Here is a 14,769-nt window from a genome sequence, read left to right on the forward strand (position 1 = left end):
CGGTGGTGCCAGACTATTTTGCTGCCTCGGCAAGGCAAGGTAAGGCCAGCATCCCCCCCACCCCCAAATTTTTTTTTGTTGCCAACTTCGATTTTTAAAAACATGTTTTGTAGAAAAAAATAAAAAGCACAAAACTTGAAACTGATAAATTTATTTTTGCAAAATATTTTGCTTTCAGTCAGAGAGAGAAACAAACAAAAATAGACAGAGTTAAAAACGTCTCATAAGAGTTTCAATTTCAGACACATCGAAATCTCACGTTGTGTGCCTTTTCCTTTGCAAATTTTGTCACCAACCTGCGACTGAAAGAATAGAATAGATAAGGCCAAGGTCACATTTGCCACGGCAGCCGTGGGGTCTCCAAAATCTACGGCCACTAGCCATTATATGGCGGCCGCAGTATTTCCACGGTCACACAATGTAGCAGTCACATTTGTTTTTATTTTTCGGGGAGCCACACGGCGTATTTAGGCCTAAGTCACATTTGCCATGGCGGCCGTTGGGTCTCCAAAATCTATGGCCACTAGCAATTATAAGGCGGCCGCAGTATTTCCACGGTCACACAATGTAGCAGTCACATATGTTTTTATTTTTGGGGGAGCTGCACGGCGTATTTATAAATTGTGGAGACCGAAAACGTGGGGTTGCCGTACGGTCTTTGATTTGATGTCGCACGGTGACCTTAGGGCGTTCCTGCGGTGGCCATAGAATTTCCAAGGCAGACGCAAGGTGCCCACAAGGCGATCGCAGGGGGACCGCAGGGGGGCCCTAAGGCGAACGTGCGGCCAGACGGACGGTAACGAATGGGTTAATTTTATTATTATTATTTTTTAACCAGTTCTTTTTTTTCAGCTTGTCGAATTGCTATGGCGAACGTATAAATGAAAAAAGTTATAACTCCGCGTTATAATTCCACGGCGACCTTACAGCCTGTAAAATATAGCCATACGGCGTAGGGCCACCCTGAGGCCACCTCAGAAACTCTGCGGCCGCCGCACGTTTCTGTCAATTCAGAGAGCGTGCTGCCGCCATATCCTAGCCGTAGAGCAAATGTGACTTTGGCCTTATGTCTTAGAAATTGTGGAGACCGAAAACGTGGGGTTGCCGTACGGTCTTTGATTTGATGTCGCACGGTGACCTTAAGGGGGCTCTGCGGCGGCCATAGAATTTTCAAGGCAGACGTAAGGTAGCCTCAAGGTGCTCGCAAGGCGAGCGCAGGAGGCCCTAAGGCGAACGTGCGGCCAGACGGACGGTAACGAATGGGTTAATTATTTTTTTTTTGACCATTTCTTTTGTTTCGGCTTGTCGAATTGCTATGGCGAACGTAGAAATGAAAAAAGTTATAACTCCGCGTTATAATTCCACGGCAACCTTACGACCTGTAAAATATGGCCAAACGGCGTAGGGCCACTCTGAGGCCACCTCAGAAACTCTGCGGCCGCCGCACGTTTCTGTCAATTCAGAGGGCGTACGGCCGTCGTATCCTCACCGTAGAGCAAATGTGACTTGGGCCTAAAGAAAGAAGAATAGATAGACAAAAAAAAGAAATAGTGTTGTTCGTGTTGAAAACAATAAACTGGTTATGAACTAACAATGAACTATAAACTATTATGAACAATAAAATATTATGTTTTCCTTTTATAATGTGTTTTCTTAAAACTGTGACCCTTAAAGGTCAGTAATGCGCTCCTCTGAGGTCTGCGCCCAAGGCGGCTGCCTAGTTGGCTTTATGGTAGCGCCAGCCCTGCACACCACAAAACTTTTTGCCACAAAAAACACCCGGAACATTAATTGAGGTTATACTGATCTTCTGCAGCAAGGCTGGATGTAATCGAGCCAGAACTGTAGGAGGAGTAACCCAACAAACAAACCCGACAAACAAATCCACAAACAAACAAACCAACAAACACTGGTCCAGGAATTACAAGGATAAACCGTGGCGGCCTGTTCCAAGTCGAGGCATTGTTGAGTAGGCCGAACAAAATGGAGAATTAAGACCCCAGTGTAGGAGGGAGGGGTTACTAAGGATGCGTCTGATAAAGGATATACTTGAATAAGGCTGTTAATTATCTTCAAAAGGGGTGTTTTAATTAATCCAAACACCCATTTTTCATTCATGCACTACCTTGGAGTTCCCTTAGTGTGCATGCAAAGTTTGGGTCCGCTATGTTTCAGGGTTTTGGAGTTACGGAGGAGACGGACAGACGGACGGATGGACTGACACACTGACATTAGTGTAGCTGTAGACTATAGAAGATAAATAAAATATTAATTTCTGTACACGCAACAATTAGATGAGTTACATCACAAGGAATTTTGATGCGTGTTGGCCGTTTGACCCAAAGCCTGCGCTGTTATTGCCAACCTACGGTTGGTTGTTTTCTCCGTGATTTTTCTTTTTTATAAATTCTGAGCATCAAGCAAGGGAGCGATCACACACCATTTTAACATGGGGGTATGACCCGGCTGGGGTTCAGGGCTGACAGGACGGCTAAGACTCCTCAGAGGTATGCACAATCACCTCTTAGCTGTCCAGCCTGGGTTTGAATCTCGACTCAGCTATAAACTGTCATCCCGGTGTTTCACATGCAGGGTGATTCATGAATGTGTGTGCCGTCACTCGGATGGACGTTATACTGAACTGTGGGGACGAGTTTCGGCGGCGAGCAATGACCGCTAGGTGGAGCAGTAGAGTTGGCTCCACCGAACACCCGGAATTTATAGGTTGTCACCCCAGATAACTCTGGAGCCGGCGGGTCCCTTATCGGAGCGAAGATCGCCAATAGGTTGACAGCGTGGGATAGGATCGATTGCCAATTTCAATTTACCTAAATACCCACGTCGTCCAAACTACCAGGGAAATTCACCCTCAGCGGAGCTTGAGCGGAACGAGTCGTTAGCGTGCTCAAACTGTGCATAACCCGAGCGGATGGTTACCGAGGTCCGTCGGTCCAAATGCACGATTTGCCGCTTCCCAATTTCCCAACACGCACCGTGCTAAACCAATAAAGAAAACACAGAAACGAGCTGAAACATTTAACAGGGGATTTATTTATAATGGGGGGAGGGAGGGGGGAACACACAAGGGGCAGGGTTAAACCGACTAAAAGAAATGCAAATTTACGCACAAGCACTTATACAGTTGCTACTTAACGATGGGCACACACACACACACACACACACACACACACACACACACACACACACACACACACACACACACACACACACACACACACACACACACACACACACACACAGACCCTGATGGTCTTTATTGAAGGCTTCCAGCTCGAGGACATGTGAGATGGAGACCAGAGCCTGTGCTTGGACCTGTCCACCACATGTGGTCTTCGACGATCCGGCTCGGCAGGACTTGAACCCGCAACACGATGATGATGACCACCACGACCTCGACCCTCAAGACCCTTTTTCCCACCCAGCCTGGCGTTCCTTATTTCTTTTTCCTCCGGGGTGAGCAAATCGCGTCTGAAGCGCTCTCCACCCTCATTGGATGGGGCGTTGTGGGAAAAAATCACTCTCTGTGGCAATCTCAACCCCCATTGGCCGGCGTGCCGTGGGAAAGTCGCCCTCTGTGGCCTGATTGGACAAGGTGCACGCCCCTGCCTTCCCTGGCGGAGTCCCGGTCCGAGGCGATGGAAATCTCCGCCCACGTACGTGGCCGAACGCACGTGGGCAATGGCGTCGGTGTGGGAAGTGAAGTGAAGGAGGTTTGTTGTAAACGAGACTCCGCAGCGCACACATGTAGTTCCCGTTAGACACAGGTAGGGGGCCCTAACTATAAACACACACTCGCCGATATAACTGTTTAGTTCTATAAGGACCCGAATGTTGAGTGCAGTAAGCTTCCAGATTCGTAACAATACTGGATGTTTCGTCTGGATTAGTCGGTGGATGTTAAAGATCCCACGGTGTCTTTCAGGAAGAGTGGGCAAGCTATCGCCGGCACTCTGAACAAATTCCAAATTCCTGCCCCAACCAGTGGAGGGCACTGCATCAGCGACACAGCCGCACCCTCTCTCAGCCAATGACACCACCCCGCAGCCTTCGTGCTGCGAACGAACAAAGTTCGCCGCCATTTGAACCACCGACCTCCTCGACTCGAATGTTCCAACCATCACATCATCGAATCTACCACATTATTCCCCGTCGTGTCGTCTGAAGGAATCGGTGGAATGTTTTAAAACAATTAATTACCGAACACGAGGCGTAATGGTTGGAGCGGCCGCTGGAGGTTCATGAAACTCGAAGTTCATGAAACAACAACAACAACAAGAACAACAAGAAGAAGAAGAGAAGGAAGAAAAGAGGAAACCCCCCCCCCGATGACGTAGCGGAAGTTGCTTTGCGTGACGCGTCATCGCGTGTTCGGAAACGTGGAGAGATGAGGCTTCATTTGATCCTGTGCCTGCTGCTTCTGGCTGCTTCTTCATGCCGGGGTAATTGAGCAAGAACGACTTTCAGAGCTTTCTCGTGTCTGCCTGTGAATGGAATGTTGTAGTGAAAGTTGTGACATCGATGTCGGCTTCTATCAAGACGCTGCGTCGTGCTGACGTGGCTTCGTCGATATGTAACAACTGACAAAGTGTGGCCGCAGTTAGTACCGAACGTCTTTCAACTTTCGTGCAATGGCGATTTGTCATTTGGGTTAAATTTATATATCTTGATGTTTGTAGATCTTGAATTTATAGATCTTGATGTTTGTAGATCTTGAGTTTATAGATCTTGATGTTTGTAGATCTTGAATTTATAGATCTTGATGTTTGTAGATCTTGTATTTATATAGAGGAGTGCGTGGCCGAACGTTCAAAAAAAAAAGTGGGGAAAAAAAATAAGAAGAATTGTGACGTCATATCACCGTGTCCTGTCATTGGTTTGGTATATAAATGGCCATAACTTGGGAACCACTTGTCCGATTAATATCAAACCTTGAAAAGGCACATACTCAGGGCCCCAGCAATATACCTGGCAAGTTTCAATTTGATCGGACCAGCGGTTGTCGATAAACAGCGGTCACAGACAGACACACAGAGATTGCTGGAATTATAGATAGACTAGTGCGTGCCCATAGGTACAAACAATAAAACTCAAACCGCGAGCCAGAAACGACAACCACACAGGCAGTTCCTTTGCTCTCACGTTCTCACGACAACCACACTTCCACACACACAGTTAATTGAAATCCAAATTAAAATCAAATTTACCTCCCTGTCTTTGCTTGCCATGACATTCGCTGCCATGTGACAGGCACGGCCGTGACGTCATCGTCGGCCGGCCACGCACCGCCTACACAGCCACGCCTACGCAGCAACGTGTCCTGTCATTGGTTGGTAAATAAATGGCGCAGCAACGTGTCATGTCATTGGTTGGTAAATAAATGGCCATAACTTGGGAAGCACTTGTCTGATTATCAAACTTTGAAAAGGCACATCCTCAGGTCCCCAGCAATATACCTGGCAAGTTTCAATTAGATCGGGTCGGGAGGATTAACCTTGGCCGCCAGCGCCGCAACAATATAATGACGGAGGACTGCTGGAGTTGAGAGCTGGCCATAAAAGGAAGGCTTGAATCTTGTACACTGGATGTTGAGATCGAGATCACAGTTGAGAGGAGATTAGCAGCAAAGGGCTGGGAGGTCTACTTTGATTCATCACTGGTGGTGGGTGGAGTTGTTAGCGAAGGGATGGACGGTTTATTCATAGCTGTGAGATCACTGATGAAAATAAGAAAGAGGGGGAGGGTGACACAACATAATTGTGTGACACCCCAGAGATAATGCTGTGAGGGGTCAGAGAGGGCACCATCAATGCAGGTGGAGCTCGACCACCTGGTGAGGAAGCAAGCAAAACCATGAGATGAGCTGAGGATGAATACTGTACTTTGAGAGCTTTGATTGGAGCCTTTTCTGGCAGATCCTGTCAAAGTCTCTGCTGATGTCCAGTGCAACAATTCTACTTTCTCTGAACTATAGAGAGTGCTCGAGAGCTGAAGACCATGTGTTGGCAAGGTCGACCAGGTCGTCACCAGTGGACCTGTCTTTGGGAGGTCCGGTGCCGTGGCAGTAATCCATTACCTCCGCCACCGAAGGTGGATGGAGGTTATGTTTTCATCCCTGTTTGTCTGTCTGTCTGTCTGTCTGTCTGTCTGTCTGTCTCTGTGAGCAGGATATTTCAAAACGTTATGGAGGGATTTGGACAAAACTTGGTTGGCACGTTAGGTATGTACAAGGACAAATTGATTTGATTTTGGTGAAGACCGGATCTGGGTCCGGACACGAGAATTTTTCAAATGATTCTTCACCATTGAGACTTGGCGTCAAAAATGATTTTTTGCACGATATCTCAAAAAGTGGTGCATGGATTACGACAACACTTGGTGGATGAGTTTACAAGAACAAGGCGATTCGACTTTGTTTTGGTCCAGATGCAGATCCGGCCTCTCAGTGGGATACAAAACGTAAGGCGTTCAGCCTGGCGGAGGAATGTGCTTTACCGAGTACCATCCTCGTTATTTATTGGTGTTTATACATTCGTTGACTTTGTTTCAAATTCCTGATCATTTTGTTTTCTTATCTTGTATATCAAATGCTTTTTTTTTTTTTTGTTTGTTTTTGTTTCCTCAGCTGAAACTTGTGAAGAACCAACTGTTGTACCCAACTATTATACAACACTCGATGCTGTCATAAATACCGAGACGGTGTTCATTGTTGAGATTTTGTTGTCCTGCAAAAATGGAGCACAGGTAGGTCCCCCCCCCACCAACCTCCTGTGTTCATCTTGTACAATTTAATGAACTAGTACGTGCCCATACGTGCGTGGCCGTACGTGCCAAAAAAAAAAAAACTTTCAAACCGCCTGCCAGAAACAACCACACAGGCCGTTCCTTCGCTTTCGCGTGCCCGTACGTGCGTGGCCGTTTCAGCTGCATGACGCCTTGTCACGCGTTCAGTGTTGTCCGCCAAGCGAGCAGTTCCTCCCACAGAAAACGAGCTGGTACATTTAACAGGGGTTGATTTATAACAATAATCGGGGAGGGGAAGCACACAAAGAGCAGAGTTGTCCAAACAAAAGAAATACAATTTACAAGGAACGAAAAGCACTTAACAGTTTCTACTTGCAGGACGGCAACACACGCACACACGCACACACACACCCTCACAAAAGAAATGGACCCCGTGGGTCTATTTTCAGTCGTGCCGGGCCGGGGTACCTTCCCGCCTTATGCGGTCACACCGACTCCGAACCACCACGGTGGGACTCAAACCCACGACCCAAAGTCCACGGCCCACGAACGAGACCAAGCCACCATGACCGCAGACGCTCAGCCGTCGCCACGATCACTCCAGACGCGAGGTGGTCGCCTCGATCACTCTTCTTCGGTCACCACCACCACGGTGAGACACTGCAAAGGACCGCAGACCGTTCGAACCACGACCGCAGACCAAGCCAATCGCCACAATCACTGCTCTACTCTCTTGAGGTGGGAGCGGTTTCTTTCCTCGCCACTCGCCTCCTGATTGGACGGTCCCATCGCGCGATCCCTTTGGCCGTCCCTCATTGGACAGGCCCACAGTAGGTGGGGCAACTCCCACCTTTCTGGGGCGGAGTCGGATCTGAGGTGATGGAGGCTCCGCCCACGCCTTCAGCCAAAAACACATGGGCAATGGCGACCGGGTTGAGTGAGGGTGGTGTCGTTGTTGTTGTTGTAAAAACCTAACTATAAAATAACTCGTAGCGCACACAAGAAATTCCCATTAGACAGGAGGGATTCTAACTATAAACACATACTTATCGAAATAACTAAGCTACGGGGACTCTGGCTGTTTGTGTGTAAATGGCTTCCAAATCCGTCACAGTATTTGTAGTCAGTTTTGTCGACCCCACCAGTAATGAGTTGTTCTCTTCACGGTGTTGGCTGCAGTACAATCCGACGGAGATGAAGGGTGCTGTTGCTCTGCTAATCTCTTGCCTAATAGGCGTGGCTTGTGCGACTGTTTACCCAGAAGAGCCATTTTACCTGCCAAACGTTGTCGATATACAAGAGCATCACATTGCTGTTGTTGGTGTTTTTGTTGGGGGGGTTCATTTTTTTTTCATGTGCACCCATTGGTTGGATAGCTGCTGGACCACACCCACATCTGCCGCTTGACTCTACCCACTGTAACACCGAGACAAAATGGTATTGCCACCATCTTGGTTTTCTGGTGGGCCTACCACATTAGGCCTGTAGGGCTCTGCTGATTATACACTGTCCAGGTTTGTTGCATCAGATTTCCATTGGCTTTGTTTGGGTCGAGTGTGACTGTTACTCACGGTAAGGGACCCTGAAATATGTAATCGTATGTTGAATAAAAATTATTCGTAAGATTTAATCAAGCCCTTCGGCATGCATGGTAAGCACCTCCCTAAAGCCGTTCCAGTGGTAATTTTGTTAATCATCATCCAATTTCCATTGTAATGTTTGGGGGTGGGGGGGTGAGTGTTACAGGGAGGTTGGGGGTGAGGAAGTGTTTCCCTTGGGGTTACATAATGCCGCTTACGCTAACCAATGACTATTTGGTTTACCTCCATATTAGAGTGACAGTTTTTACATTCGCATCTTGCATAATAAAAGCGACATAAAATAAATTGGGGGGGAATTGTAGCGCGTGGTGCTGTATTGCATTTATGTCGGTCATAGTTCTTTGTCATCGCTCAATCTTGCGGAATCTCAAACTGCTTGGCCTTCCAAGATGTCCTTGCATCATAATAGCGCATCTGCAATGAAGTTGTGCACCTGGTATTTGATTTGCGTCCTTGACCTACTTTATATTTTTTTTCTTTCAGATTGTGACCCAATTAACAACAACAACAACAAAAAAATCCCTTTTGAATCATAAATTTAATAATTTTCCTCTGAATTTTTGGATGTTGAGTTTCCTGGATGGATTGGAGATGGGGGACACGTTTTCTTGATTTACACTCTATCCCTAAATGTTGAACGTTAAGGTCGTATGGGCGAGAGGCTCAGTCTTGGTGATCGCTTTATGATCCCAGATATATGAAGTTTGTCTTTTTTGACCGGCTCAATCTGTTTTGCCAAACCCAGTCATGTGAATGTTTGTTTGTTTTGTTTTTCTGATTTTTGGTGAGTTTTTATCTTATGGCTTTCCTGTCCCATAGAATATGGTGCTTTACGCAGACGTTGGTGGCAAGCAACTTCCAGTTACCAAAGGGCAGGATGTTGGACGTTATCAGGTGAGTTCCTGCTGTTTTGCATTTTTTGGGGATTTTTCGATTTTATTTCATGAGTTGTTCTTTTTCTCACTCTTTATACGTTTTGTTATACCTTTTAGTTCCTACTTTACAAACTTATTTGTATGCAAAGTCTAAACCAATCGGAGAGTAAGGTGATTGAGGGGTTTTTTTTGTCTACAGAGTCGAGGCTCGTGGAAAAGTTAGAACACTGAACACGTCGGGACCCAACGGAGTGAAAGGGACAGCAGAAAGAGGGGGAAATGGCAACAGCAGGATTGAAGACCAAAATGGAGGGAGAGTTGTACAAACGGGTGTGGGGAGGAAAGAGGTAGGGGAGGATGCAAGAGGTGGACAACATGAATATGGAAGGAAAAATTATGAATTTGGAAGGAGGTGGACATGGTTGGTGGGGATAACGGCAGAAGAAAGGATCATGGTTTTAGACGGCAGTGAACATGTGAAGGGAAGAAAGAGATTGATGAGAATGTGAGAGTTGGTTCCACAGGTGGGGAAAAAGATGAACGAAAGGGTGGAGGTGAGCAGTGTTGCTGGATTTTGGGAGTCACCAGAAGGAAGTTGATAGTGAACCACATGCACCCTGTAGAAACCTGGGGGGATGGGTGGGGGGGATAAGAAAGGAAAGAACAGAGGGTGCAATCCACAAAAGGAGGCAGCAGTAGACAGAGACCATAGACCATAGACTGGTCTGTGATGGGAAAGTGGGAAACCCATAGACTCTGCTTCATCATGGGATATTTCATTAATCTTGATGGCCTTTGTCTCCATGGCATCAAGCTGAGCAAGGTGTGAGGCAGGTGTGCCAGCTCAAAGGAATATAGCAGTACACCGTCATGCTTTGTATGGTGGAGGATGCCCAGTCGGCGACTGGCTTTGGAGAACAGGAGACATTTGCAGGAAAGTTGGACATCAACAAGTCCAGAAGGAAGGATTTGCCATTGACAGAAATCTGGGTTGGAAAGTTTGTTGATTGAGTCAGTCCCTTTGAGTCACAGAAGTCATTTGTTGAAGTACAATGGTTGGTGAGAAATGCACCAACACTCAGCCAATTTGCATGGTGACAATTGCAATCACTACATATGAGTGATTAAAAGTTGGGTCCAATTGGCTGAGAGATGTAAATGGAGTCATCACTATTAGAGGACGGTCAAACACACACAGACACGAGGTGGGAGCGGAGGGGAAGTCACAGGGAAAGATATTTCTGGGGGGATTGTAGGTGTAAGAGCAGTACACGCACAGTGAGGAATGGAGTTCTTGATATAAAATGTAATTCTGCTCTTGGGATGCGGTGAGTCATGTCAAACTGGAGGAGACAATAGCCCGAGAAAGACACTTGGGGCCGAATTTATGAAATGCGCCTTGCTAACACACGCCCAACCCTTAAACGGTGATAAAAACATCGTTGGTTGTACACGCACAGCGAATCGCCTGTCTAGATAGCAATTTACGAAGGGAGATAAACACCCGATTAGTTGTGTGCGTCTTAACAGCCGATTAGCCTGTGAAACACCGCACATATCTCCAACATCCAATCGAAATGATGCATTGTATCGAATCTCAGCGCCATGGACAATTGTTGGAGGTAATTCAGTGCATTGCTCCTCATCGTAGGTTGATCAAAGTCACAGCAGCCAAGAAAACAATTCCTTCGAGAGTCTAACGGCGGACAAGTCTGATATTGTCATACTTGTCCAGAAGATTGCATCTATCCTCAGATTCTCAATGCACGTCGGCGAACTGCCCGATTCATATCCTCTTCTGCCTCCTCTTGAGTTAATTCAAGCACTCCTAACATATCCATATTCACCGTCTCATGTAAACTACCAGTTATATAAGCCATGCAATGCTTGCTTCAAGGCCTTAAACGCACTGTTAAACATGTCCTCACCGATGTTTGGAAATTTCTTTGTTATTTAAACCCTTGTGATTAGGTTTTGATCACGAATTGGATTATCATTCTTCGGCGGTGGCAATTAACTTTGAACAGGTGATCATCACACGATTCGCGATTCGACACACGTCAGTCTCTCAATCGTAGATTTGGCCCTAAAGAGCCATGGACGTCCTGTGGGAGGAAGGATTCTGTTAAATAGATCTCAGGTTTATCAGTAACAGTCTGGATTGATATATCTGTCAGGTTCGAGCGAAGGCCTCAGATGTTTGAGGTCCACGCATTTTGGGATGGGGAGGAGGCACTTTTGGCATGATGTATTAATGTGGAGAGTGGGTGGGGCAAGAGGGCAGCTGTGAAAGGGTGAGGTGGGGGAGAAGATATGAGTGGGCCAGTCGAGGAGGAACAGCTCAGTTTTGACATGGAGGGGTTTGATACCATTAATGGACATGAATCTAAGTTGTTGGTCATGTGCAGACAACCTCTGTAGACGTGACTTCTCATGATTCTCAATTCAGGTAGATGAAGGCAAGATCTCGAGAGGGGTGATTTAAGGGGTTATTGAAGGCACGGAGGGAAGTCATGAGGGAGGGAGCTATGGGGGAGTGGGCTGGGAGGGGGGGGGATTGTGGACCAAGCATTTGTATTTGAACTTCTAGTGTATGTTGAGAGTGCTTCAACATCTGGTGTATCGAATAGCTGCACATTTCAACTAGGAACACAGAACAACTTTGTCCACTAAATTTTATCAGAAGTGAAGTCTATTCACATTGCACAACATAAGCCCGAAATGATGGGTAGGCCAAGTCAGACCATCAATCGCAAGGTTATGTTGTCATACCATCCTTCTGATAGGCCAGATCTGGATTTTTTATATATTTTTATTTTATTTATTTATATACAAGGTCTAAGGCTTTTAATGGAGCTGCTGCTCATGCACACATGGACATACTGACAAGGCAAACACTTAACACAGCCTCTGAGCTTGGGGGAAGTGCCATCACTTCCCTGAATATTCTGGGTACCAGTGACGTCACAATAATGGCGCCGCTTTTCTCACCGAACTAAGCGGGACATTTCCTCAAGAAGAATTTCCCCCTCCACATGGAGTTTGTCCGTGCTCTATCCTTTTAAATGTAGAATGTCAAGCAAGGAAGCAGCACGTACCATTTTAAAAGTCTTGGGTATGACTCTGCTGAGGTTTGAACCACGAACATCCCAGACTCGGAGCAGACGCCAACCATTACACCACTGAGTCTGGTACAACATCTTCACTAAAATCGAATCAATTTGTCCTTGGCACACATCCAACCTATCCACCAAGTTTCATAGAAATCCATCCATAACTTTTTGAGATATCCTGCTTTCAGACAAACGGGTGAAAACATAACCTCCGTCTTCGGTGGCAGAGGTAACAATCATGTTTTATTGTAAAAAAAAAAAAAAAAAAAAATATCGTGTGTATATATATATATATACACACACACACACACACACACACACACACACACACACACACACACACACACACACACACACACACACACACACACACACACACACACACACACACACACACACACACACACACACACACACACATTCTCATTATGCTTGCCACCCACCGATTCCTGTTGTTTCAAACGAGCAAAGGCATTTTCAGTGTACATTATACTTAATCGTTTACATTAATGCACAAACCACTGTTTGATTGATTTGTGTTGCATTACAAGATCTGATTACCTGGGCTAGCATTCGTTCATTTTGGTTCCGTGCGAAGTATTACTATGTTTAGACGAGTACAGGTGAAATGTTCTGGGTAAGTATATCGAATGTCTTCCTACCTGGACAAGTGGATTTATTTTTTAATTTTAAGCACGCTGTCCTCCCAATGGTGAAGGCTTTTGTTTCATCAGATTTGTCCCTTCAAACATTGTCAATTGCACTTGGTGTTTTCTCATCCTAATCTGTGATTCTTCTTCCGTTTCAAGGTGTCTTGGAGTACCGAACATAAGAATGCACGAAGCGGCACCTACGTGGTGAAGTTCTACGATGAAGAAGCTTTTGGTGCTCTTCGAAAGGTGAGTTGGGATTTTTTTTTTCACTGCTGTATTCGGGTTATAGAGCTCTGGTTCATAGGGCAAACCATGCCAGGAATTGTCGTCCACGCCATTCTGCAATGAAATGGGATTGATTGCTTTGGCTCCTGCTTAGCAAGAGGTAAATGCACCTCTGCTTCGCACCTTCTCCTTCTTGGTGCTGTGGAAAGCAAGGCCCTCAAAATCATTGGGATCTCTCGCAACAAAACTGAGTGTCTGTCTCGGCCTGTTACTTTTGCATCGCTGGCAGGTTGGTGGCTTCTCTATTCTACCGCCTCCTTTTTTGGTCTTGCACCCTCTCCCCTTTCTTGGCTCTATCCCTCCCATGGCAGGATGCACATGATGTGCCAGTTACCCTTTTCTTGTGAAACTCCCAAAATCCAGGCTCACTGCTCACCTCCACTCATTTGTTCCTCTTTCCTCTCATCTGTGGAACCAACTTCCCCATTCTCTTCAATCTCATTCATCGCTACAGAGCCTCAATTCAGCTGTTCACCACTACGACAGGTCATCCCCCATCCATGCACATGATCTTTTACCCCAAATGACTCCATGCCCAATCACTCCAATTTGTTTTGGAGTTTTTTTGTTACATGATCTCAGCCTCGTAGTGGAGCTGCCACACACCCACACATGGATATACAGACCAACATACACGACTGTTAGACGAGAGAAATAGCCAAAAAGCTTGGGGGAAGTGCCGTCACTTCCTGGGATACTCTGGGTACCAATGACATCACAGCAGTGGCACTGATATTTCTCACTGGCATTTCCAAAGGAGGAATTTCCCCTTTTCCACGTTATCATGACTTCCCACCATTCCCTCATTCCTTTTTGCTTGTTCGTTGTTAGTTGCTTTGTTCCTTTTCTCTTTCATCCCCACCTCTTCTTGCTGTGTTTAATTCTGTTTATTCACCCCTGTATCTCCTTCTTACTCTCACTTTGACTCTGCTGTTGGTGTTTCCCCCTTTCCATTTTTTTTTCTCCCATTAATTCTGCTCTAGCTCTTCCATGAGTCATGACTATGTATACAAAAAAAAAACTTTTTCATTATAAATCAAGTTAAGCACAGGGTTGGGAGAGTGGAAAGAGGAATGAAGAATGGAAGATCGTAGCAGTTTATCTCGGAGGTTCCAAAACGATGTCCTTTTGCTTTTTGGCAAGCTGTCACGTGTAATAACAAATCGATTTGAATAATGTAAACGTCTGCACAAACTTGTTTCTCAGGCACAAAGAAGCACCGGAGACATTGAGAGCGTCAAGGCACTCTTCACAGTCAACGTGGAGCACAGGGTAAGGAAATAAATTGTTGACCATTTTGTTTAATTTCACCTTCATTACATCCGCCACCGAAGGTGAACATAGGTTGTGTTTTCACCCCTGTTTGTCTGTCTGTCGATGAGCAGGATATCTAAAAATAAGAGGTTATGGATGCATTCTGACGAAATTTGGTGGACAGGTTGGGTGTGTGATGAGGATAAATTGATTAGATTTTGGTGAA

The 14,769-nt window shown here is 46.0% G+C and overlaps 1 protein-coding gene across 1 annotated transcript in view; it reads left to right on the top strand.

Annotated features, from left to right (window-relative positions):
- The first annotated feature begins 4,303 nt into the window (after positions 1-4,303).
- The window catches only part of SSR4 (signal sequence receptor subunit 4), an 11,328-nt gene continuing 862 nt past the window's right edge, over positions 4,304-14,769 (top strand). The window contains exons 1-5 of the mRNA XM_085894051.1: positions 4,304-4,460; positions 6,644-6,762; positions 9,183-9,257; positions 13,161-13,250; positions 14,496-14,561. Of these exons, the coding sequence (XP_085750177.1) occupies positions 4,406-4,460; positions 6,644-6,762; positions 9,183-9,257; positions 13,161-13,250; positions 14,496-14,561 (405 nt within the window). The 5' untranslated portion in view covers positions 4,304-4,405. The remainder of the gene's footprint in view (positions 4,461-6,643; positions 6,763-9,182; positions 9,258-13,160; positions 13,251-14,495; positions 14,562-14,769) is intronic.

This window comes from Eptatretus burgeri, chromosome 9 (assembly GCF_056783735.1).
Source record: "Eptatretus burgeri isolate ZD-2024b chromosome 9, Ebu_testis_v1, whole genome shotgun sequence".
Lineage (NCBI taxonomy): Eukaryota > Metazoa > Chordata > Myxini > Myxiniformes > Myxinidae > Eptatretus > Eptatretus burgeri.